Consider the following 27,473-nt stretch of genomic DNA (forward strand, 5'->3'; position numbering starts at 1 on the left):
TCAGGAAATATGCAGAAAACGGCAGTTGAATAAATAAACAAGGAAGATGAAAAGTTGGTTCTGTGGGTTTGAAGTTGGACAGTAAATGGATGTTGGCTGGTGGCGGCACGTGTTCGGACTGTTTGGAAAGAGGGAGCGGGAATTATAGAAGCCAATTCAGAAGAACAGTGGCCATGGAAGTATCTGTAGAAGAGGCATGCAGCAGAAACAGTGCGTCTATGAGAAAGCGAGTGGAGAGACTCTGTTAGAGATGAATCATTAATTAACCTAACTGCCCTCTTCTGAATGGAATCAAGAAGCCTGAGAGAGGTTTTGGGGGCACCACCCCAGATGTGGGAACAATATTCCATGGCAGGGCCGATTTGCGATTTATACAGAGTGAGCAGCTGTTTGGGAGAAAAGTAACGCCGAGAGCGAAAGAGAAAACCAAGTTTTTTAGATGCAGAGGAAGCAATATTTGTAATGTGCTTGTGCCAAGAGAGATTAGAAGTCAGGGTAATCCCCAAAAGAGATATATCATTTTGCCTAGAAATCGGAGTGTCACTAAAGATAAGCATAGGAGCAGAATAATCCTTTTTGCGAGATATAAGACCAGATTGAGTTTTAGAAGGGTTGAAATCAAGTAAGTTGTCTTTGCCCCACTGGAGAATTACCTGAAGATCGGCATTTAAGAAATTGGCAGCAGATTTTCGAGAACTTGAAGCTGATTGAGCTGGACAAGGTTTCTCAAAATGGAGAGTTGAATGCAATGTGCTATCATCGGCAAAACTATGGCTAGGATTTTCAGTCAATGGAAGAAGGTCATTGATATACAAGAGGAAAAGAGTGGGGGAAAGAACTGAACCTTGGGGGACACCGGCATTAGTGGAGAAGTTAGAAGACAGAGAGCCATCTACCATCACCCTCAGTGAGCAATAAGAGAGAAAACTGGATAACCAATTACTAAAAACAGTTGGCAAACCATAAGATGGAAGCTTGTTTAGAAGACCTTTATGCCAAACACGATCAAAAGCCTTTGAGATGTCAAGAGCAACTACTTGTGTTTCACCGAACCTTTCCATTGAATTAGTCCATAAATGGGTAACATAAGCCAGAATATCACCAGTGGATCGACACTGACGGAATCCATACTGGCGATCGTTGATCAGACGGAAAGTTTCTAGGTAGTTTAAGAGTTGGCGGTTAATTGATTTCTCCATTACCTTAGAAAGAGTAGAAGTAATTGCAATGGGACGATAATTGGATGGGAGGGATTTGTCACCCTTTTTAGGAACTGGCTGGATATGAGCAAATTTCCAAGCAGAAGGAAAAACACCTTTGGAATAAGAAAGTGAAAAAAGGCGGCAAAGAATAGGAGTAAGTTCAGGAGCACAGGTTTTGAGAACAAGTGGAGAAATACCATCAGGACCTGGAGCTTTCTTAGCATCAAGATTCATCAAAATCCTTCTGATATCCTTTTGACGGAAGACCACAGGAGGCATTGAATGGAGCGTGTTAGGAATGGTGGGAGGTGTTTTACCAAGATCATTAATACATGAGCTCGAAGAAAAATGGGATGCTAGCAGGTCAGCTTTATCCTTGGCTGAAGTGACAACAGAACCATCTGGTTTGGACAGAGGTGGGAGCAGAGATGGGCAAAAGTTGCGGCCAATAGCTTTGGCAAGAGACCAGAATGCTCGGCTACCATTAGGGCAAGAAGCAAGTTTTCTACTCTTAGCCTGTTCAAACTCTAGTTTGGACTGATTAATAACTGCTTTACAATTGTTGCGAGCTTTGGTGTAGGCAGAAAATGAAACTGAAGAATTAGAAACAAGCCAATTACGATATGCAACGTTCTTCTCTTGGACAGCCTTAGCACATTTATTGGAAAACCAAGGTTTAGATAAAGGACGAGATTTTAAAGTGGAGTGTGGGATAAAGGATTCCATTCCTGCAAGAATAATTTCACTGACACGATCTGAGCAAACGTTGACATCAGAAGTTTTGAAACAGTAATCAGACCAAGGAAAAGAAGAAAAGAAGTCTCGCAGGTCATCCCATTTTGCATTCTTGTAATGCCAAACAATACGAGGTTGGGAATTGGCATTAGATAAAGGTTCCATTGGAGAAGAGACAATCACCAAGTTGTGATCTGAAGTGCCTAAAGGACCTCTCACTTCAACCTTGTACTTAGAAGGGTTGTTTGTGAGAAAAAGATCAAGCGTATTGGCTGTATGATTAGGATTGTCCGATATTCTTGTAGGTAAATGAACAATCTGTGCTAGGTCATTAGTAATTGCAAAAGCCTCAGCATCTCGACCTGCTGGGTCGGTGTGACTAGAAAACGGAAGCCAGCTGGAGTTGTGAACGTTAAAATCACCAAGGAAAATTACCTCACTGTTAGGAATGTTGGACTGGAGAAAGTCAAGTTTCAAAGAGAGGAAGTCAAAGAGCTCCAAGTGATTAGTGGAGTTGGGAGAACGGTAGAGACAACAGATGAATTTTACACAATGAGGTAGAGAGATTTTAAGCCAGAGAAGATCAAAGAGAGGAGATTCCAAATTGCCAAGTCTCTGACAGGAATATCAGAACGGACATATGCACAAGTACCACCTTTGAGGTGAAAGGAATCATACAGCAAATAATTTGGACATCTAAGATGAGCAGTAGTTGAATCAACTGATAACTGAGATTCAGTCAGAAAAAGTACATGGGGTTTGGAAGACTGCAAGTGGAAATGGACATCGTTGAGATTAGAATTGAGACCACGTATATTTGTGAAATGAATTAGGAAGTCCTTGGGAGGTTTAGATCTTTTCGCAGATAAGCTTGCTCTATTATTTTGACAATTCATGGTGTATTCAATAGTAAGAAAAAGTGGGTGGGACATGCTGTATGAAGTAATGAAATTTTTGGATATGGCGTACATGCGGTAAGAATATACCCAGATCCTTGACATAACGTGGCCTCGACAATGCTCCCCGCATACACACTACTCGGACTCCCTCCAGTCACTATCTGGCAGAGTAGAGGTAGCAAGATTATACACTTGCTGATCCGGAAACTTCCTAGAGAGTTACCAATAGGTTCAGTCTGGTGTACTAACTAGCGGCCGGCCTGCGAACACCGTTTTAGAGCTGTACCCTCGAAATGTAAGGAATATTGGATCTCGCCACGACATTCATCATAACCTCAAAAATCATCAATCATACTGCATGATGGAAGAGATAGGGAAGGGTTGGCCGGAACTTAGCTCTAGAGACTAAACATGGGTTCCACCACTTCAAGCCTCCAATAAGCAAAGTGGTGGTATTTCACTGGTTGATGAGTGTCATCTACCACCTAGTACTGCCTGGTAACATAGAGGGGCGGCGTTCCTCCATGTGGTGTGGGCGCCACACCTCGACCCCTGCTTACGTTGGTTCACACCTGGGTGGTCACCCACCATGTACTTGTGCATGAAGGTTATACCCAGGATTACTAACAGTCCCACCATCGTGAAGGTGCAAGCAGAGGATTTGGCTGTCATAGACCGTCCGGACTTCGCCGAAATTGGGTCCACTTTGACTTGAGTGTCACCCGAATATCAGTTCCATCAGCGTTTTAGACTCCCAGGTTGATAGTGGGAACAGACTTCCATCTGTTGTAGTGGAGGTTGAAAAATTAAATAAGTTCAAGGGAGAACTAGACAAGCATTTGGAGTGAATGGATGGGTGAAATGGGAAGGTTTTATTTGGCTGATGCTGTATAATATGCCTCTGCTAATAATAATGCTAATTTCCTGAAAAAAAAAGTTGACCGCTTTTATGCTCGTCTTTGAGGACACTCAATTTATATTTGAGATCACACCTCTCTGTTAAGGATTACCCTGACTTCTTGACCATATTGCTTCTTCTTCATAAAAAAAAAAACAAAAAAAAACTGGGTTTTCTTTTACTCTCAGTGTTTCTTTTCTTTTAAACAACTTTGTACAGAGTGAGTAGTTACTCACTCTGTACAAATCTCAGATCTATTCTACATTATTCCATCTTTGGATGGAATATCTTTTGGGGTCACATCACCCCACAAATGGGGTGGGTGCTCCCAAAACGTTTCTCAAGCTTTATTCTATCCTAACGAGGGCTCTCAGGTTAATTAATAACTCATTTGTTACAAAGTCTCCACAGTCTGTCTCACAGGTTCAGGTACAGCTAAGCAACAAAAGACAGAGACGCTCCCTCTAGTCACCGCTGTTCTTAATTATTCATTCCAAGAATCAACAACCCATCGGAAGTTTGTCAGACATTGTTTATGCTGCATGTCTTTGCTTTCGATACTTTCAAACTTGCCATTTTTCTGAATTGACATCTGGAATTTCCCCACTCTCTTCCAAACCAGTCCAAATACATGCCACAACCAGTCTTCGTCTTTCTGCTGTCCAATTCCAAATTCAGAGATCTAACTCCTCCTCATTGACAACCTTCATTCATATGTATTTCATGAAAATCACAATATTTAGAAATTCAAATCTTGTGGGGAACAAGTATCTTCTGTCTTCTCAGCTTTCGACCTATATGTGGCACTAAGTGTTATATGCTCCAAACCCTTTTATGCTTATGGTTTTCATTCAAAAATAGAAAAAAACAAACAAAACATTAACATGCACATAATTATTCTTAGTTAATTACTATTGTTCATGAAAATTGTCTAATTGAGGGAATATACTGTTTCTGCAGTATATCACCTCAGTTCGATGATTAAACAGTGGTACAACCTTTGGAAATCATTGCAGTAAACAGCTCCCCCCCTCTGTGAGGTATAGTTTGCTGTTCTGTCAGGGTTTTTTAGTATTATTATGCCTCTATTATGAAATTATGTTTTGCTATGAACTGCATTTTATTTTTATATCCCTCTTAGGGGATATGGTCAAACTCAAGTTATATCTGAAACTGTGGTATATATTGAGATTGCACTATTGAACTGTCAGTTTTTACCACAATATTTATGATTTGTACATGTGGAATGGCAGGAAACATTAACAAAATCATTGTTGCTAACTACAGGCTGTCACTACATCCCCAGTTGTAATGGCAGGTAATCTAACAAGTGACCCTTAAAAATTACATTCCCGTGTTAACTGTTACTCGATTAAAAATCTGAAATTTTTTCTACCTTCCTAAATACAGACAAATTTTTACTGTGATAGTTTCTAAAATGATTTTATTTTTAGATTTTTGCATTCCTAAAACCTGTCAGGTTACCTACCACTGTCTTTGCAACTGTTTCACTTCTTGCTTGAAGAATAACTTAATACTAGACATGCACTAGGTTTGTTTAATTTTAAGTTTTTTTTTTTTTTTTCATTGTTCCACTAGTTCAGTAAGCCATAGTTGTTTTTTAAATATTTATTGTCGTTTTTCATGGAGTAAAAATGATCATGCAAAACCTAATATTCTCTCCAAATGTGGCTGCATACTGCAGGAAGTAGTATTACATGTTTCAAATTTTAAAAATTGTGAAGTATACTAAATTTGAAATAAATTTTTAAATAAACTTGAAAACTGAAGTAATTAACAGTATATCCCAAAACAATTTTAAAAAATTAAAGAGAAAGTTTTGCACTTGTCAGATGATCCGCCACTATTTTGCTACATTTAGTACCATTATCGCTGGGTTAATATGTTCACAGTAAGATGCCAAAGAAATACAATGTACTCAATATTTTCCAAAAATATATATTTCTTTTGTGTACTTTATGTAGATGTGATTTTTCATTTTCAAGTGGGGAGGTGCAGTGTAATCAAACATTTGCAAACAAATAAGCATTGGAATAATGCAGTGTGTAAAAAAGAAAAACAGATGAAGCATTTCAAAATGAAGTTCGTTTAGTGTCATGCATGCTGAATGTTTATTCACATGTTTATCATAGAACTTAAGCTTCCTCTGAACTGAACAAGTCGTGGAACTTCATCCTGCATTATAGTATATCGGTTTTGCCACTTGTAACTCACTTGGAGAAGTCTTGGTTAACATCCTGTCAATGACTGAAAAAATTTCTAAAGGCCTCTTCAGTTAGGGCTATAGTTAGCTGATCTCAGGTGGAGGAAGTAAAGTTTTTCTGATCAGTTATTCTGTGCTTTTCTGCCTGCATAACATGCAAATCAGCCTTCACACAACATGCACTTGTATACAGTGGTGTTTCCAGGTATCGTCGTAAGGGGAGGCATGAAAATTAGGTCCAGGTATCATCGTAAGGGGAGGCATGAAAATTAGGTCCAGGTATCATTGTAAGGGGGCATGGCAACCAGGCTTTTGAATTTTTTTAGAACGCTTCCTGTGTTCTTTTTCTTTAATTTCAAATTTTTGGTTAAGGGGAGGGCATATACCCCATCTACCCACCCCTGAGTATGCCCCTGCTTGTACAGACATGCACAGCAGAGCAATATGGTTGAAGTCTCTGATGCTCCTAAAAACCATTAACGACAACAGTGTTCAGAAATGCTTCCTGATAGTGATATAGCAGAATAACATGATTTGGAACAAAAACAACAACAAGCATATTAGTGAAATTGGACAGAGAGGGAGACTAGGTAGTAATGGCTTTGAAAAATATATACTTTTTGATTGCTACAATTGCACTAATCACAGTGATTTAAATCTGTATCTCAGTGTGGTAGTTTCTAAACAAAAAGAAAAATTGTTGGCCCCAGGTGCCAAGCGTTTTTCGAGGCCAAGCAATATTACTGCGGCTTATAATGTGCTCTTGATAAGTGAATAAAGTTGTTTTTAAGATTCCGTCCTTTTCCCAACAGTTTTATTTAAAAACAGTTCTTACTTGAAACCTACAAGTCGGAACGCAGAAAGGAAATTCACCTTTCTTTTCCTTTTTATATATTACTAGTAGATCCCCTGATTTTAGTCTTATGACTAAAATCAGGGGATCTACTAGTAGAGATGACAAACCAAAAACAAGCAGAGCATTTAATGAAAGCAAAAACGTTTGGAAGAATCCGTACAGAACCAATATTCCAGAAAAACGTACAGAACCAATATTCTGGTTATCACCTCTCAAAGTAAGCCCCCTTGATGCTAGAAATTTAACAACGAATACTATTCTTTTTAGCACTTTCTTCCAATATTGATGTTCATTTTTAAACTGAATTTCTAATTATGTGTCAATGTGCACAGCTTCTTTTTTTCGGTAATAATACATCATCATGCATTTTCTATGTTCTTGTCCATTTTCACGCTCTGTAGCAGCTTTTGCAAAATGCTTCCAATCATTAAATCCACTTATATTAAATGCAGATGTGGAATATGAAAATAGCTTACACACAAAACAATATACATTTTCCTGCGGTGTCAAATATATAAGCCACTCTCAGTTTACTGTCTCCCCATTGTATAATTTTCGCTTAAACCTAGCTTTTAAATCACATACACATACAAAGGGTACTAGGAAAGTTTTGCAATATGACGCAACAATGAATCACAGGAAGCTGCTTGTTGCTGCATGTTGAGACATGTTCATATGTGCATAGTAGCCGCCGCGCCAAGTCGATGGGCTCAGTTATTCGTTAGTAGTGAGAGTGTAAAGTGCTTGCGATGGCATCGTGATCACGAAATGAGATAAGGACAGTTTTGCGGTATAATTTCGTGCGTGGTTTAACCATAGACCAGTGCTTAGAAGAAATGACTCTTGCACTAGATGATGATTGTCCACATCGTACAATGATATTCAGGTGGTATAGAGAATTCCAAGGGGGAAATTTCACTCTGGAGGATTCTGAGAGGCCAGGAAGGCCACGAACGTCAGTTTCGGAGGAAAACGTTACTGCTGTGAGGAAAATGCTCGACGAAAACAGGCGAGTGACATACCAACAGATAGAGGATACTTTGGGCCTAAATGCACCAGCAATTCGTTCGATTCTGCAAGATCATTTGCACGTGAAGAAACTTTGTTCTCTCTGGGTGCCGCATCAACTGACTGAAGAGCAGATGACACGACGTGTGACTTGGTGCCGGGAGATGTTAAAAAAGTTTGATAAGGGACAATCTCTGTATGTGAACAACATCGTGACAGGTGATGAGACTTGGCTGTACTATTACGATCTGCCGACCAAGGCTCAAAACAAAGTTTGGGTCTTTGATGATGACGACACACCCGTAATTGTCAGAAAATCCCGATCTGTAAAGAAGAAAATGATAGCTGTATTTTTCAAATTGAGTGGAATTGTGGAACGTGTCGTTTTGGACACGCAGAAGATAGTCACAGCTAAGTGGTATACTGAACAATGCCTGCCTAAAGTCATTGGATCTATGAAGAACCTGCGGCCAAAGTCAAGAATGGACACCTGGTACCTCCATCAGGATAATGCTCCAGCTCACCGCGCCAAAGCCTGCACTGAATATTTGACCATGACAGGACTGAAACTTCTCGAGCACCCTCCCTACAGTCCAGACCTTGCTCTCTGCGACTTTGCACTGTTCCCGCATGTGAAAATGAAGCTAAAAGGGAGGCAGTTTTCCAGTGATGAGGACCTTCTACGGGCTTGGGACAACGAGTGTGCTTTACTCCCTAGTGAAACCTGGCAGAACTGGTTTAAAGATTGGTTTCGGAGGATGGAGAGGTGTATTGAATGTAGAGGAAATTACTTTGAAAAAATTAAATAAACAAAGCTGTATTGCAAAACATTCCTAGTACCCTTTGTATGTGAGTTAAAAAGTGATGGTGGCATCACTTTTTAAATCACATATGTATATGGGATGAGTAGGAACATTGTCCATCAGTAGCATTGCATATTGTGGTAAACTTTTGAGGCCAAATATGATCTTACACATGGTACAAATATTTTATGAAATCAATCATAAAATATATCTTGGCTCATTTACGTGTTGTTTTGTGAGAAATATTTTACTGGCAAAGCATATAAATTAATATTTTTAAATGATCTATGCTTTTTTGGTTTTTCTATAACAACCAAAGGCAATTTATGACTACTGCTGGCATTAGCACATACCAATATAGTGATGCAATCTTTTTGCATCTTCTATCCCGGTGCCAGTTATCGAGGCAAGTGTCTTTTGAGGTAGTGCCTTCTAATTAAGTCAGTCTCATCACAGTTGTATATTTCGTCTTTAACCAAACTTCAATCAGCTATTTCTTTCTGTAGTCTTTCGTGATAAACAGAAATTGCTGCGTTATCTGCACTTAGCTTCTCATTGATAACTGTTGGATACCATGGCAAAATTTAAATTTGTCCCACCATCCAATACTAGCATTGAAAGAAGGGTCTCCGGCTAGTTTTTAGGGTCCATAGTCTAACGAAAGACCCTTATAATGTCACTCGGTTTGCTGTCTCTCAGTCCGTCTATCACAACATTGTAGCTCTGGAACCACTCAACCTATTGACTTGAAATTTTGCATAGGTTTGTACCTCAAGTGGGCCAACATAATGTCATATTGATTGTTGTTGACAAAAATTTGTCTGAGAAATGGGGGGTAAATGTGGGGGGGGACTAAAATGTTGTTGACCATCTATAGCTTATTATACACCGTTGGAAAGAGCTCAACAATCAGGTTTAAAATATAATTTTAAAATATTTTTAAAATTAAAAATGGTGGCAACAGACAGGAAAATGTGATTCATTTTCGACTCACATTTCCCCTCTATTTCTGTCGCTAATGGAGCTAAAAATTCAAAAATCACATTAGCTATGCATTATTCGATGCTTATCAAGGGAAAACTATTCTGATTGAAATCATTTACTTTTTTGTGTTAAAATTAAAAACCCAATTTTTTATTGCACTTTGATAGTGCACTTCTTTGTACTGAGTAACTCTCAGTTTGGTGACAAAAAGTTTGCTAAATAGTTAGTAAATAATTCTATAAAGGTCATTTATAAATTTTGCAACAAGAAGTATTTTTTAACAATTTTCAAAGCTGGAGTTGTCCCGGCAAGGAGGTACTCAGAGAGCCAGTGTTGAGGCGGTGGTGGTAGTGGAGAGGACCCTGCGCAGAGTCTTGCACGGCCTTCACCTGCCATTCGCTTCTCCAGGAAGAAGTCGGAGTCACTTCTCCCACTGTTGTCATTCACAACAACTGGAAAGACTGAAATAGACAACGTTTTGGTTAATTCCTCAGTTTTAGGCCAAGCCGGGCTATTATAAACTTTTTTTCAATTACCATAAAACTCTCTATTTGAGATACTACACTAACGACCATTCGTGACTACAGAACCTTCATCCTGAGAGCCCGGCACTCAATAGTTGACCGATTTATTTATTGATTTCAGTGGCTTTTTCGATTATTATAGGTTCCGACAATGGGATTCCTTTGCTACGTTTTTGAACAAATCATTGAAACATTTCATTATCCAATTGTTAATTTTTAGCAAGCTTCATTGTTTTATGACTTTTAACCTTACCATCATTGGGGTCCATTTCAACAAGTGGTTTTCAATTTTGTCTGCATCAAGCTTTATATCAGTTACTGTTTTCTTCCTATTCCATAAACCAATGCTATACTTGTAGCACTTTCACCTTTTCTTAGACAATTGATTATTTCAATTTTTTGTGATTATCCCAACACTACTTGTTTACATTTCTGTCATTTCAATGGGTTTACTAAATAAAAATTATTAAAATATGAAAGAAGAGATTTAAGTACAACCTTATACAGTGAGTTGTATACAAAGACTGAGTGACACATAGGGCCAATATCACAATGCATTACAGCATAGGGGTTAAGTGAAGGTTAACAGAGACTGAATAGAATGATGGACAATCGAAGTTTTACTGTACTTAGACAATTCATGTTTGGTTAGAATCTAAAATCTGGATAAATCCAAAAACTGGCGAACCTCTATGGCCAAGGTTGTTGGTTTTTGGATGTTATACCTGTATAGGATTTAATGTGATCACCATTAGGTTAATTTTTAAAATTATATAATTCTGTTATTTGTTTTTAGGATTTGAATGGTCTTTGTCCAATGATCTTTTGGTATCAAGCTCACTTGATGGCACAGTTCGTTTATGGAATGCAAATAGTGGCAATTGTATACGTGTCGTTGATGATCCCGGTGGTTGTGCAATACACTGTTGTATCTTTCAGCCAGTAAATAACAATATGGTCGTTGTATCCTTTTTTTTCAAAAGTTGTTTACTCATATTTGTCTTGCTTAATTTCTGATCACTTGCAATAAAATTTTTATGTTGTCTTTTGAAAGAGTGAGTTTGAATTTAATAGAATTTGATGGATCTTCGGGTGAGAAAATTTGACTAAAATATTCCGTACAAACAGCACATAATCAGTATATTCATATTTGCTTCTGGACTGATTTATTTCTTGGTTAGTTCTGTTTGCTGCTGGACTACATAGTTGCTCTTCTGTGCAGGCATTGCATGCCACATTCTGAGCTGATGTTAATATGCAATATGATACCTACTTCACAGTACTATGAAAATTTTGCAAGAGTTGACAGAAGGAGCCTTTTATCACAGTGGAAAACTTTGCTTTAGCTTCCTGAAGTACCATGTTTGCCAATGTCAAATTCGCATCATCTATTTCCTTAGAAAACAAACTCTTATCTTTTTTTTTTTTTTTTTTTTTCGAACCATGGCTCAAAATTTATAAGAAAATAAAATTAAATAACTGAACCACTATGTGATGTTAACCATTATGTTTTGTACTTACCTTTGTTCTCTTTTCATATGTATTATTTATGCGATTACACTGTTTGCCAAAAAAAAAAACATTTTTTTTTCACTCCCTGTTAAAATTCAGAGTGATTCTAGTAGATTTGACAATGCCAAATTCAAATATGGTAACCATATTGCTGAAACACCCACCAATTTTTAGGGAGAAGGGATTAAAGTCAAGTAAGTTTCTGGTAAAAAAGATTTCATATATTTTAAGAAAATTACATACAGTACTAAATGTTGAACAATGGATCTGTGGGGGTATTTGGTATGTTGAGGGTGTAGCTGCTCCTGGGATTTCTCCCATCTCCACGGTTTTCTCTGTATCGAGTGACAGTACCCTGTCAAGCCAGAGATTTAAAGTGTGTGGATCGTGTATAGTGTAGTCTGTTGTGCCCATTGTTCATCTGGCTTATTGGCCATCGGGCCCCTGATGGGACCAGATGTTGCCCATACCGCGCCACGTGGAGGCTAGCCAGGTGTTACCAATAAGGAATCAGTACTCTGGCAGGTCCTGCCACCTATTTTCCTCAGATTTCAATGGCTAGGACCTATAAAAAAAAAAAAAAACGTTGCTTTAATCGCTGTTAGTGCTTTGTTTGGTCATAGAGATTTGCCTTAAGAGCAAGAAGGGATTGTACACTGGATGAGTTTTATTTTTTGGCCGAAAAGGGTTGGGCAAGCAATTTTGGTGTAGTTACAATTTTAACATGTGGGGCTGTGCGCTGTGAAGGTAGACAGATTTGGGTGGGGAGAAGGAAGGCTGGAGGGTAGAAAAAGAAGAAAGGGACCGATAGAGGAGGTGGCCCCCAAATGTTCAGTAGGCATGCCCATGCCACACCAGAGGGAAAGTGGGTTTTGCAGGGAGAGGGGGAGACAGGGGTGTCCCCCCACCAGGAAAAGGAGATAAAGCAGGCCCGGAAAGGTGTCGGATCTGGGTCGCCATTGTTTCAGGGTGGTGGGAGTGCTCTTTGCCTCGTGAAGAGATTTTGAGCGAAAAACGTGAAAGCCTTATAGTTTTCTTCTTCCTGCAGCACTATGTCCTCCTGATTTCTAAGGATAGAGCGTAGTTTGGTAAACAGCAGGCCACGGAGTAGAGAAACTTATTTATTACATATATTTTATCTATCCCCTTGTGATTAGATCCCTTTAGAATAACTCCCCACTTGCGCATCTGACTATTAACTTCACAGAAAATTCTAGGTTCAAGGGGAAAATCTCTTAGGTGTATTTAATTCCCTTCGGATAGGCTTGTGCTCAGAACAACAAAAAAACACACAATGTTGTATATAAAATTCAGTTTATTATACATATTTACATGAGTGTATTAAAACCAAAATAAATAACTCATACATAAGACAACATGATTTAGTCTCACCTACATGTATATATATATATATATATCATAATCACACATCAGTTAAAATCATTACTAGCTGATATCAATCCCTTCCTTTCTAGATATATTTAATCTTGCATCATTTAAATACCATTAGTAAGAAGTATCAATTCCATTCTATTCCTTTCTACATATGTTTAATCCTAGTATATTAAAACCAAAATAACAAATATCGATCCTTTACTATTCCCTTCCAAAATATCATATATATATAATAAATTTCCCCTTTTGTTAATGTCTTTCCTTCCTGATTCTTCTCTATCTTTACAATTAGGTATTTCTAGTACATATCTCACAGTATGTTTTTTTAAAGTCCTGCTAATCAAATTTCGGGGTTTCTTTGTGTGTGTGAAGGTACTACTACAATATAGCCACTTACTTGTAGAACTCTGCGGGCCGTCACCTTTCGTCTTTCCGGTTAGATACTGCTTATCTTCACTGTCTGGGGCGGTGTCTTACTATCTTCGAAGAATTTGGCACGGGTAGTAGGGCTGCCAGGTAGATTTTGGCTTCATTTATTCAGCCCGCTTGATGCACTTCTTTTGTTCCAGAATGGCTACTCTCATGTCGGTCGGTGTTCCAATTCCATCCGGTTCAGCACTTTGCCTTCCAAGATTTCAGGAATCTTGATCTTTAATGGCAGATTTGATTTACCTTTTTCTTGTGAGAGACTCGTTGTCTTTCACTATTTCTTCCCAACTCCTAGACTTTCCAAAGAGCTAACATTGACTATGTTCCACTTTCTCCTCGTCCACTTACTTGTCACAGGCACTTGCTATCGACATTTCCTTTCCCCTTCATTTTTTCTTACTACTCGATTCCCAGTACACTACACTACGCTACAGTACTACACTGTCCTATACTTTTGTACACGTCTTTAAACATGTGGACTGCCCGACTTGCTTTCTTATACTGGTCAGCACTTGCTCAACTCTGACCGACTAAACCATTTTAACACACACCGACAAAATCTCAACTTGGTGTCTTTGACTAACTCGTCTTCAGAAACACCGCTAAAAACCTCAACTCTGTCTGTTAAACCATTTTAACTCACACCGCCAAAATCTCAACTTTGTGTCCTCCTAAACCATTTTAACTCACACCGACAAAAATCTCAACTTTGTCTCCTTTCCCATTCTCACTCACACTGCCAAAATTTCAACTTTGTGTCCTCCTAAACCATTTTCACTCACACTGACAAAAATCTCAATTTTGAGTCTTCCTAAACCATTTTCACTCACACCGCCAAAATCTCAACTTTGTGTCTTTAAACCATTTTTCACTCACACCGACAAAAATCTCAACTTTGTGCCTAAACCATTTTTCACTCACACCCACAAAAATCTCAACTTTGTGCCCCCCAAACCATTTTCACTCATACCACCAAAATCTCAACTTTTTGCCCTAAACCATGTTCACTCACCCCACAAAAATCTCAACTTTGTGTCCTCCTAAACCATTTTAACTCACACCGCCAAAATCTCAACTTTGTGTCCTCCTAAACCATTTTAACTCACACCGCCAAAATCTCAACTTTGTGTCCTCCTAAACCATTTTAACTCACACCGCCAAAATCTCAACTTTGTGTCCTCCTAAACCATTTTAACTCACACCGCCAAAATCTCAACTTTGTGTGTCTAAACCATTTTCACTCACACCAACAAAAAATCTCAACTTTGTGTGTCTAAACCATTTTCGCTCACACCGACAAAAATCTCAACTTTGTGTCCCTTTTCCATCCTTTCACTGCCTTTTTCCTTCATCTTACTCCCGATTTTGCCATGCCTATTCTCAGTGACTGCTTCCAATCCTATATCGACTTTCGGATTTTTTTTTCATTCCATTTGTTGGAACACTCTTATTCCGCCGGCCCAGTAGCACGGGATCAATACTCCCCTTTTTACAACCTGCTGGATCTGCTGCCATCCGGTGTGCCCTTTGATGTTTGCCGAACATCCAGAAAACAACTCTTCTCCTCTCATATAACGGCTTGTCTCCATAGCATTCCAAAACCACAAAAAGGTTCGACCCCGCATAAAGCTTAATTTGTCTGTTGTTGTTTGAACCCATGCTGCTTTACAGTAGTTTTCCCCCTGCTTCTAACGGAAGTAGATGGCTAAAGGTTCCGCTTTTATTACTTACACCCATTAAATTTATATTCCATGCTGAAAATTCGTTATTATTGAAATCAACGATATTACCATCTTATCCTACTAGCGGCAGGATCCAAAAGGAAAACTAACTTCCAAAGTCTTTATAAAAAAATTTTATTTTTGTAAGATTTCAAATCTCACAGATCTATTAACCTTATACTATTTATAAAATGTTAGCATTAGCATTAGTAGAGGCATATGATGCAAGAAAGCAAGCTTATGCAGCATCAGCCAAAAAAAAAAAAAAAAAAAAGAAAACACTCCCATTTCACCCCTCCATTCATTCATTTCACCTCTCCTGTCCAGCTGAGCCTTAAATTTATTAGGCTATCAACTTCCACAACAAGGGATGGAAGTCTGTTCCACCAACCGACCACCCGCTGGCTAAAGGCAAATTTCCGCACATCTATTCTACATCTGTCTTTCCTCAATTTGAATTTATGCCCTCTCATGTGATAATTCTGAGCAAGAGGTAAAATCCTGTCGGCATTGAGCATGCTCAAACCATTCAAAGCTTTATACACCTCTATACCCCCAGGGGCTCACATCTGGTGAGTATAGGCTTGGCATACCCAGGTTCCTGAGCTGGATATCATCATTCTTCTCTTTCTTGGTGATTTCCTTCTATTTCTGATTCTCTCTCTCTCTCTCTCTCTCTCTCTATCTCTCTCTCTCTCTCTCTCTCTCTCAGGGGTAACTCAGAAATTTTTTTTGGCTGGGGCAGCAAAAGCCTCAGGTTTCCTTGCACCATATGGCTAAAAAAAAAAAAAAAATAAAATAATCAGATTATCTGCCTAGTCTCCAGACACTGTAATTTGCAAAATTTAAGCCTTTCTTCATAAGAGCAACCCTTTGTTCCATTCACTAATCTTGTTGTCCTTCTCTGTACTCGTTCCAGAAGCTCTACATCCTTTTGAAATGAGGCCTCCAGACCTGTATACAGTACTCAAGGTGTGGAATGACCATTCCCTTATAGTCGAATAATCACCTTCAGGTCCTTTTCATTCACTACCACCAGTGGAGTACCACAGAGTTGATACGTTGCTCTGGGGTTACTGTTTCCCATACGTAGTACTTTACATTTGTCAATGTTAAACTTCATTTGCCACCTCTCAGCCCATCTGCTCAACTTTTCCAGATCCTGTTGCAGCAGCATAGCATCAGTAGTGTCCTTAACAATTGCCAACCTTTGTATCATCTGCAAACTTGGACATTAAGCTTGACATACCATCATCAATATCATTGATAAATACAGAAAACAACAACGGACCCAACACTGAACCCTGAGGAACTCCACTAATAACATTAGTCCATGATGAGCAGTGTCCATTGATTACCACTCTCTCTCTCTTCTTTCCCTCAACCATCCCTTTATCCATAGCAGCAATTTGTCTCCAATGCCACACTGCTCAAATTTGTGCAGCAGTTTTTCATGTCCAACAGTATCAAAAGCCTTTCTAAGATCCAAATATATAATATCAAAGTTATTCCCTACATTCAGTTCTTTTGTGACTGCATCATAGTATCCAATCAGATTGGTCAGGCAAGACTTTCCCTTAACAAAACCATGCTGTGTCCGAGCTATAACTGGTCTTGTCTAGATGATCCTGCAGTGCTTCTTTAACCAGTGCCGCCATTAATTTTCCTGGAAAAGAAGTTAAACTCACAGGTCTATAATTACTTGTGTCAGCCTTTGATCCTCCTTTGTGAATTGGGGTCACATTGGCACATCTCCAGTCTGTTAGCATTAGTAGAGGCATATGATGCAAGAAAGCAAGCTTATGCAGCATCAGCCGAAAAAAAAAAAAAAAAAAAAAACCCACTTCCACTTCAACCCTCTGTTCGTTCGAAATACCTGTCCAGCTGAGCTTTAAATTTATTTACGCTATCAACTTCCACGACAAGGGATGGAAGTCTGTTCCAACAACCAACTACCTGCTGGCTAAAGGCAAATTTCCGTACTTCTATCCTACATCTGTCTTTCCTCAATTTGAATTTATGCCCTCTCAGATGATTATTCTGAGCAAGAGGAAGAATCCCATCAGCATTGAGCATGCTCAAACCATTCAGGCTTTATACACCTCTATCAGATCACCTCGCTGGTGCCTAGTCTCCAGACTCTGTAATTTGTAAAACTTAAGCCTTTCTTCGTAAGAGCACCCCTTTGTTCCATTCACTAATCTTGTTGCCCTTCTCTATACTCGTTCCAACAGCTCTACATCTGAGTCCAAAGAAGCTCTCATAATTATGGCTAAAGGTTTGCTTACTTCCTTTGCTGCCTCCTTTAATATAACTGGATAGATCCCATCCACCCCGGGTGCCTTTTTTATGTTTATCCTCAACAATTTCTCCTCCACTTTCCTCTCAGTTATTACAAAATCATCTAGCTCACTGCCAGAGTTTACTTCACCTCTGGCATTTCCCTTCCTGAATAACTCCTCATGTGTGAATGTAGATGCAAAATACTCATTTAGTTTGTTAGCCACCTGAGCAGGATCCTCAACTGTTGAACCATCAATATCCAGTGGACCAATCTGATTCATCCCTTTCCTTCTAGAGTTTACATAGGTGAAGAACTCTTTTCTGTTTTTCTTTGCATTCTTTGCCAAGGATTTCTCATAATCTGCCTTTGCCTGCCTAATCTCCTTTGTGACTTGGTTACAGACCAGCTTATATCTATCATAGGCTTCCATGTCACCCATTAAGTTATATGTATCCCATGCATTTTTCTTCTGTGCCATATGTCTCATTAGTTCAACTGACATCCATTTAGGCCTAAACCTTGAACAATATTTCTTAGTTGGCATGTAAAGCCTAGTAGCTTCCAAGATAAGTTCTTTGAATGCTTCCCATTTTGAATTTGCTTTTGGTAACATCATCAGTTGGCCCACTGTATAGAATTTAAATACTGTCTCAGACCATCGTAATCGCTTTTACGAAAGCAAAAGCCCTTCCCTATACCCCTGATGGTAGTTTCCTCTTTGAGTAAATCCCACTTCAGCATACTGTGATCACTGCCACCTAGTGATTCCCTTATCTGCAGATTATTAATGCATGAAGAATCACTTCTGATAATCAGATCATGAATATTACTCCCTCTAGTTGCCTCCCGAACATGCTGATGTAGAAAACAATCATCCAATAAATCCACAAAAGCCTTGCTAGTGTGTGATTGACCAACCCACAAATTCCAGTCAATATCTGGGAAATTAAAATCTCCCATTATAAGACTCTCTGATTTACTGGCCCACTCTTTCCCTGTACACTTTCTTATTATACTCATCAGCGTCATTAGGTCTATAGCACGTTCCTACTCTCAATTTTGATCTCCCAATGCTTATGTCACACCAAAGTGACTCAACACTGCACTGCACTGTCCAGCGATGTCGACTGGCTTCACTGCTTTGGATTTTATGTGTTTCTTAACTAATAGCATAACCCCTCCTCCCTTCCTATCCTGTCTATCCTTTCTGTACACATTGTACTCTCCAAATTCTAGTTCTGCATTCGTTATATCTGTGTGACACCGCGTCTCTGATATCCCAACAATATCTGCCTTTGATGTTTTGAGCAATACCTCAAATTCATCAAATTTATTTACCAAACTCCTAGCGTTGGTGTACATGCAAGTATACATGCACCTGTTCCTATTGTTAGCCACCTTAACACAACCCATGTGTTTACTTGTAACACAATGACTCCCATTGTGGTACAAGTAAACACATGGGTTGTGTTTATATATATCGTGCATTTATATATATATCGTGCATCTTGTTTTCCAGGCTGCTGCTCATTCCAATAGAAGCAATGCAAGAATCACTTTCATCTCTGCCAGTGGCTACTGTTAACCTATTAGTCCTTGTATCCCCCCCCCCAAACTAGCAATTTTCCGACCCATCTAGCACTGCCTTGATAGCATCAGCAAATATTCTTGCACCCTTTCTATTTAAGTGTATCCCATCCCTGTAGAAGCTGTCTTTCCTGACAAGTACAGACCAGGCTGAAAAAAATTCTACCGCTTGAGCCTTGCGCAATCTTTCCAGCGCCGAATTAATTAACAAGGCTCTCATCATATACTCCCTCCTATCGTGTCTGGGCAGAATTGCAGACACTTTCAAATTCAACCCTAATTCACGGCTTTTTTTCAACAGTGACCTGTACTTGTTAAGTAAATCTGCCGGTCTCCTACTCTTAATATCATTAGTTCCAACGTGTACAACTATATCACCTTTTGTGCCCTTAAAAGATGATATCCGCTCTACGTCATCAACCTTTGCCTCTGGCAGACATACCCTGGTCCTCTTCCACCTATCCTTTTTACAAAGCATGTTCCCCATTTCCCTGACAGTAGAGTCACCAACAACTACTAGTTCCTGTGGGACCAGCGCATTCTGCCTTGGGGGTTGCCACTGTGTTGTGTGATGACCAAGTGCAAGCTCTGGCCTTGATGTGGGCAGCTGAGAGCTTGATTGGCCCCTCAATTTAGATCCTTCGAGGGCATCCACCCTGTTCTTCAAGCTCTCATATAGGCCCATAACAACGCTGAGTTGTCGCCTGATTTCCTTACACTCCTTACATCGTGCGCACACAAAGACATCTCCCATGGCAGTATTATGTCCCGTACCCGATTGCTCCACAAACATCATGCAAGCAATGCATTTTAAAAGGCTGTGATTCAGAGGGCAGCTGCCCCCCTCAGTTCTCCCTTGAGCCACAGCACTCCCATTAGCTTGAGCGTTTTGCTTTGCTGCTCTGGTCTGAGTCATGGTTTCGATTTAATTTCAATAAAATTTCAATTTCAGTACAAAATTATAAACCTAAACTTGTATCCCAACACAGTTATAATGCTATATATATTTTTAAGTATCGAGTGTTAATAAATAAAGAAGGTTTTCGGGAGTGTTGCTCAAAAAGAAGTTATATTTTAGATAAAATAAGTGTGGGTGAGTGATAGGTTAAGATTTGGGACCTAAACGTGGTTTTATTTTTTGGACTGAACTTTTTAAAATGGTTATCATTATTATGTTCGGACATAGGAAATTTCAAGGTCATTAAATTTTTAAGGAACTATAATCAGTCACTGGGAATTCTTAGTAGAATAGTTGTGCTACATGATAGCTTTGATGTAGAAGTTTTCAGGATACCAAATTGTATTTAAAAATACTCACGTTTTGCTGAGTTATACATTATTGGTATTTTCAAGGTCACAGTAATTTTACCGAGTCAGCCATTAGATGTTTCCAGGAGATAAAACTACAGCAGTGCCACCTGCTTGGTCAGTGGTGACTAGAAATTCGGCATAAATTGCGTAAAATTATGACATCACGAGGCAGCTTCATCACTGAATAAGAGCTACTCCATTTATATGGCTGCGGCAGGTTTAGTAGTTTAATTGGTTAAACTACTAAAGCACCGAAAGATATATGCTCCCAGAAGGGCCTCCCATGGCGGAAAGGTTTCAGTGGAGACGTCAGACGAAACCCGTTTCAAAAGGTCCACACACGACCTTTTCAACTAAATTGTGATCCAAGAAAGCAACGGGAAACTACTTGGATTATCCTTCCCTTGAAAACTTCAATGATAGATTACGCACATTGAAATGCTACATCTGGCCAATACTGCTCTACGGTGTAGAAACCTGGACTCTAACATCAGCCACTACAATAAAGCTCCAGACCTTCGAAATGTGGCTCTACCGAAGAATGCTGAAAATTCCGTGGACAGCCAAGATAACCAACGCACAGGTCCTGCAGGACATGCACACGGAACGGGACCTGCTCAAAACCATCATCAGCAGGAAATGCAAATACCTAGGTCACATCGCTAGGAACCAACAAAAATATCACCTACTACCACTCATCCTGGAGGGAAAGATCGAAGGCAAGAAACGCCCAGGCAGACCGAAAATGGCATGGCTAGATAACATCAACACCTGGCTTCACATGACAACAGCACAAATTCTACACGCAGCGCTAGACAGAGAACAATATCAAAACGAAGTCGCAAACGCCATTCGGCAGCAGTAAAGAAGAAGAAGAGTGTTATCTATGAGTTCCATTTATATAACTTCCCTATCAAGTTATATATTAATTAATTATGTTACTTTTGTAATCTAAGTCGTTATATGTATTTAGTTAAAAAGTACAATTTAATTGACAATGAAGTTTAACAAGATTAATAGATTTTACTGATTAATTGACAATATTATATTATATACTATACTATACTAAGCTTACGCTATCTAGTTCATGATATAACGTTGTATCGTATAACAATGGCAGCAAGTTACGAACGGTAAATCTACGGACACTTAAGTATTAATTAACTTCCAAATCTCGCTGTCTCAATTCAGAATAAACTAAGGATCTTGACTAGGTCTATAAGCTTCTTATAGAAAATAATTTGATATAACAATTGGTCAATAAAGCAGCTAAATATGGCTAAAAACTTCTCATTCAGTGGAGCTGCAACTTGTAACACATGGATTTGATACCTTTACCGATACTAAGTAATACCTACAAAATCTCTAAGTTAAACTTTAAACTAAGTGTCGTAACTAGGAATATAAAGCTACTCTAGAAAATAAGTTAATATGCCAATTTAAACTAATAAAACAGAAAAAACGTCTGTATTCCAGGAGCAGTAAAAAACTTTGCCTGCACAAGGCTATTTTGAGGTATAGCAAGGCTAAACTCAAAATAAGTGTTCTGATAAACACTTATTTTGAGGTTTTTTGCCTTTTATAATCATTCATTGGTATCTCCCATAGGAAATTCCAACAGTAGAGTGCCAACATATTTGGACTCCAGTTTCCCTATTATCTCTTTTCTATTTGAGAAATATCTTGGTGAAACTGTTCACCATGTTCATCGGAGACAGCTCCCATGTTTTCAGTTAAAAAAATCTAAATGAGAATGTAGGAAATGAATCTTTAACATGTTGGATCCCAACTGTCTGTATGCTAAAATTAGCACATAAAAATTGCCTAAAAAAGTTCTGGCAGACATATTCTAATGCCATCCAGTTTCTTATTTCTATAGCATATAATTTATTTAGTGAATTCCTCATCTTGGAATAACAATTGGATTTGAGGACTCACAACAACTCCCTCTTTTATCTTACCCTCACTGATTCGAGGAAACTTTTGCCTCAACAGAAAAATCTTTCTCCTTTTCTGTCCATCGCTTTCATAAATATTTTTATCAAACCTAGCTTGATGAGCAATGGAAGTAAATGGATTTTTGACTTATCCACCAAAGGATGATGTGCTACATTTTTATGGCCTGGTGTAGATTCTGAATGGTCTGGCCATTTTTTTACCCTGTATGGCAATCCTTCGCTCCACTGTCCCACTTGCATAAAAAGTAGCAAATTCACTGTATCAACCTTGCAGCTCATTCGGCAAAGCTACAACTCTTAGGTTGGCACAGATGGTCCATTTGTATTCTTGATAGCATATATTTTGCAAAAGAGCCTGTAGGTTCTCGAGCATTTCCTTTGTGTGAACTGTATGGGCCAATGGTATAAATGGATACTTATTTCCATTATGGAGTAAAACTGCCTTCGAACTTAGCTTGGATGAATCAATGAAAAGCCTCCACTGCTCGATGTGTACTCCAGATGTAACTCTTTCATTAATTCCCAGACATTACAATAAACCAAAGCACCATCCATGGAGTAATAGGTCGTTATGGTAGATTGCCTCTTCCTATAAAAAAAACCTTCACATCCTTCTCAAGAAGATTCCACTACCAAAGTCATGATCCTAGTAGTTGAGCCTTGGTTTTAGAGAGGTCCAAATCTCTGACCACATTGTTCAATTCTGCCTGAGTGATCAGATGTGGCTTTGCAGTATCAAGAGATAAAAAGTCTAGATCTGTACTTGTTCTGGGTTTCAGCTTCTGTACTCCTTTTCTGATCCTGAATCAGAGTTAAGTCCATTCGTTTCTGGTGGTTTTGGTACTCATCCTGAGGAACTGGCCTTAGAGCAGAAAGTATATTGGAATACTCTACTTTATGCTTGGATTTCCCAGAAAAACCAGAAATATTGGTCATGCAAAAGTAACAATTGTTTACCTGGTCTTGAGGTTCCTGCCATATCACCAGAACAGCAAAAGGCGTTGATTTATGACTACCTCTAAGCCAGCCTGTTAATATCTTTGAAAATGAGCTACAGGAAATCTTTGGAGCCCATACTTTATTTGGATAACCTTACATCCAAATTAGAGTTCATAGGTTTTTCCCACTAGTTGTGACAGTGGCTTCTGCTACGATTTTAATACCACTTCTCCACAAATATAGTAAAAGCTATCAAGCTTATTTTGGCAAGAATGTGACATGTTTGAGGTACATGCACATAAGAACACAATTAATAAATTGTAGATTTTTATATGATTTAAACACAGTTCACGATTTACACTTTTGCATACAACACTTGTTTACAAACACTAATTCACTAAAACACTTGTTCACTTTGAAACACATGTCCACTCACTCTTTGAAACACATGCACTTTTTGAAATACGAAAATTCTTGCTTGGTGCAGAACCCACTTGTATATATACCAGTAAAGAAATTTCTAGAAGGCTCACGATGTTCCTACAGAACTCTGTCAAAAGTTCTAGAACCTTCCAGAAACATCCCGACCTCTCTTCCTAGAAAGTTCTGGAACATTCTCAAATGTTGTAGAAAGCTCCCGATTGCTCTAGAAATCTCCCAAACATTCTAAAAATAATAATAAATAGATTAAATTGATAGAAAAGTTGATTAAATCAACTAATAGGTCTTGGTTTTCAGTCATTAACCTGTGACATTTGAAAACTGATGGTGTGAGAACTTTTTAAATACACGTCTGAATTTTTGAATATTTTTCTCATATTTCCTATGAGAATCTGTTGAAATTATTTCAGGGAGGAAATTGATGCTGACCAGTGTTATGAGTGAAATAATTATTTTTGAAACATAAAAATGTTATTTATGTTAAGATGAATAATTTAAAAACTGGATATCTTAAGTTAATTTAGCATAAAAGGTAATTCCCTATCAACATATCTCATTTGTAAAGCATATGACTTTTTTTTTTTTTATCGTATTACTGTTAAGCCAGTGAAGTAATTGTTTTGGATTTTTGTCACCATTACTGTTTATTGCTGGTATAGGTAAAGAGCATGAGTTGATATAGCAACAGCGAAAAGTTAAAGGGACAAGTAAACAAAAATTGAGATAGGAAGCAACATTTGAATGACAAGTAATTTTAGTGGAATAATCAATGCAACTTGTAGTTTCTGCTGTTATTGCATACTTCATTGCAGCCTCCTTTATAACTGGATAGATCCCCCCCCCCAGGTGCTTTTCTCATGTTAAACTACATTTATAGAGTTGATTGCTGCCATTAAATTTATTGATATGTTGATAGTTGTCATTAGATTTATAGATACATTGACAAGAATTCTATTGTGTTCCATCAAATTTTGGTATTTGAGTTTAGTTCTGTCATAACATTAGTCTTCTCCATTGGTGAAGCGCTACTTATTCAACATAGTGCAATACCATGGCAACTCCATGGTATTGCAATACTATTAGATGTGCAAATGTATCCCCAATTCATAAAGGGGGATCAAAGGATGACACGAGTAATTACAGCCCTGTTAGTTTAACTTCTGTTCTGGGGAAAATAATGGAGTCAGTGGTTAAAGAAGCATTGCAGGATCATCTAGATGAGACTGTAGTAATACTTCTAACACAGCACGGGTTTGTTAAGGAGAAGTTTTGTCTCACCAATTTGATTGGATACTATGATGTGGTCACAAAAGAACTGGATGCAAAAAATAATTTTGATATCGTATACTTGGGTTTGAGGAAAGCTTTTGATACTGTAGCACATGAAAGACTACTATACAAATTGGAGCAGTATGGCATTCAGGGTAAGTTGCTACAATGGATAAAAGGGTGGTTGAGTGGAAGAAGACAGTGGTAATCAATGAACACTGCTCTTTGTGAACTAATGATAAAAGTGGAATCCACTAGGGTTTGGTGTTAGGCCCATTGTTGTTTTGTATATTTACAATGATATTGATGAAATTGTATCAGGCTTAATGTCCAAGTTTGCAGATGATACAAAGGCTGGCAGGGTTTTTAATGATAGTAATGTCAGTATGCTGCTGCAACAGGATCTAGAAAAGTTGGGCAGATGGGCTGAGAAGTGTTAACTGAAGTTTAACATTGACAAATGCAAAGTACTGCATATGGGTAGCAGTAATCCCAGAGGAACATACCAACTGTGTGGTTCTACACTCAGGGTAGTAGATAATGAAAAAGACCTGGGGGGGGGTTATTGAGCAGTGAGATATGAAGTTTTCTGAGCAGTCCAGAAAGGTTGCCAGAGCAGGTCATGGGGTCTTGTCAGTGATATACAGGAATTTTCTAGTAGGAAAAAAAAAGAGGTGATTATCCATTTTTATAAGGCAATGGTCAGGCCACACCTTGAGTACTGTGTACAGGTCGGGAGGCTTCATTTTAGGAAGCATGTAGAGTTACTAGAACAAGTCCTTGAGGTTGGTCCTTGACGTTGTCACAGACATTCTCTCAGATATGCCAGACAAGCTGTACTTACTATCTGGGAGTCTAAAATGCTGATGGAACTGATATTCGGGTGACACTCAAGTCAAATGGACCCAATTTCGGCGAAGTCCGGACGGTCTGTTAAAGCCAAATCCTCTGTTTGCACCTTCACGATGGTGGGACTGTTAGTAATCCTGGGTATAACCTCCATGCCCAAGTACATGGTGGGTGACCACCCAGGTGTGAAGTCCGTGACCACCGCATATCCCCGGAGCAATATGGCCTTAGTTGCTAATGCTCCTAAAAACCAAATAACAACAACAACCAGGTGTGAACCAACGTAAGCAGGGGTCGAGGTGTGGCGCCCACACCACATGGATGAACGCCGCCCCTCTATGTTACCAGGCAGTACTGGGTGGTAGATGACTCTCATCAACAAGTGAAATACCACTACTTTGCTTATTGGAAGCTTGAAGTGGTGGAACCCATGTTTAGTCTCTAGAGCTAAGTTCCGGTCAACCCTTCCCTATCTCTTCCATCATGCAGTATGATTGATGACTTTTGAGGTTATGATGAACGTCGTGGCGAGATCCAATATTCCTTACATTTCGAGGGTACAGCTCTAAAACAGTGTTCGCAGGCCGCCCGATAGTTAGTACACTGGACCGAACCTATTGGTAACTCTCTAGGAGGCTTCCGGATCAGCTAGTGTATAATCTTGCTACCTCTACTCTGCCAGATAGTGACTGGAGGGAGTCTGAGTAGTGTGTATGCGGGGAGCATTGTCGAGGCCACGTTATGTCAAGGATCTGAGTATATTCTTACCACGTGTATGCCATATCCAAAAATTTCATTACTTCATACAGCATGTCCCACCCACTTTTCTTACTATTCAATACACCATGAATTGTCAAACTAATAGAGGAAACTTATCTGCGAAAAGATCTAAACCTCCCAAGCACTTCCTAATTCATTTCACAAATATACGTGGTCTCAATTCTGATCTCAACGATGTCCATTTCCGCTTGCAGTCTGCCAAACCCCATGTACTTTTTCTGACAGAATCTCAGTTATCGGTTGATTCAACTACTGCTCATCTCAGATGCCCAAATTATTCGCTGTATGATTACTTTCGCCTCAAAGGTGGTACTTGTGCATATGTCTATTCTGATATTCTGTCAGAGACTTGGCAATTTGGGATCTTCTCTGGCTTAAAATCTCTCTACCTCATTCTGTTAAATTCATCTGTTGTCTCTACCATTCTCCCAACTCCACTAATCACTTGGAGCTCTTTGACTTCCTCTCTTTGCAACTTGACTTTCTCCAGTTCAACTTTCCTAACAGTGAGGTAATTTTCCTTGGTTATTTTAATGTTCACAACTCCAGCTGGCTTCTGTTTTCTAGTCACACCGACCCAGCAGGTCGAGATGCTGAGGCTTCTGCAATTACTAATGACCTAGCACAGATTGTTCATTTACCTACAAGAATACCGGATAATCCTAATCATACAGCCAATATGCTTGATCTCTTTCTCACAAACAACCCTTCTAAGTACACGGTCGAAGTGAGAGATCCTTTAGGAACTTCACATCACAACTTGCTGATTGTCTCTTCTCCAATGGAACCTTTATCTCATGGCTATTCTCAGCCTCGTGTTGTTTGGCATTACAAGAATCAAAATGGGATGACCTGCAAGACTTCT

General features: G+C 38.9%; 1 protein-coding gene across 1 annotated transcript in view; it reads left to right on the plus strand.

Annotated features, from left to right (window-relative positions):
* The window catches only part of LOC150083090 (WD repeat-containing protein 13-like), a 376,518-nt gene that overhangs the window by 193,650 nt on the left and 155,395 nt on the right, over window positions 1–27,473 (plus strand). The window contains exon 8 of the mRNA XM_090377026.1: window positions 10,930–11,096. Within this exon, the coding sequence (XP_090233152.1) occupies window positions 10,930–11,096 (167 nt within the window). The remainder of the gene's footprint in view (window positions 1–10,929; window positions 11,097–27,473) is intronic.

The sequence above is a fragment of the Mastigoproctus giganteus genome, chromosome 7 (assembly GCF_048544385.1).
Source record: "Mastigoproctus giganteus isolate SK-2022 chromosome 7, ASM4854438v1, whole genome shotgun sequence".
NCBI classification, from domain to species: domain Eukaryota; kingdom Metazoa; phylum Arthropoda; class Arachnida; order Uropygi; family Thelyphonidae; genus Mastigoproctus; species Mastigoproctus giganteus.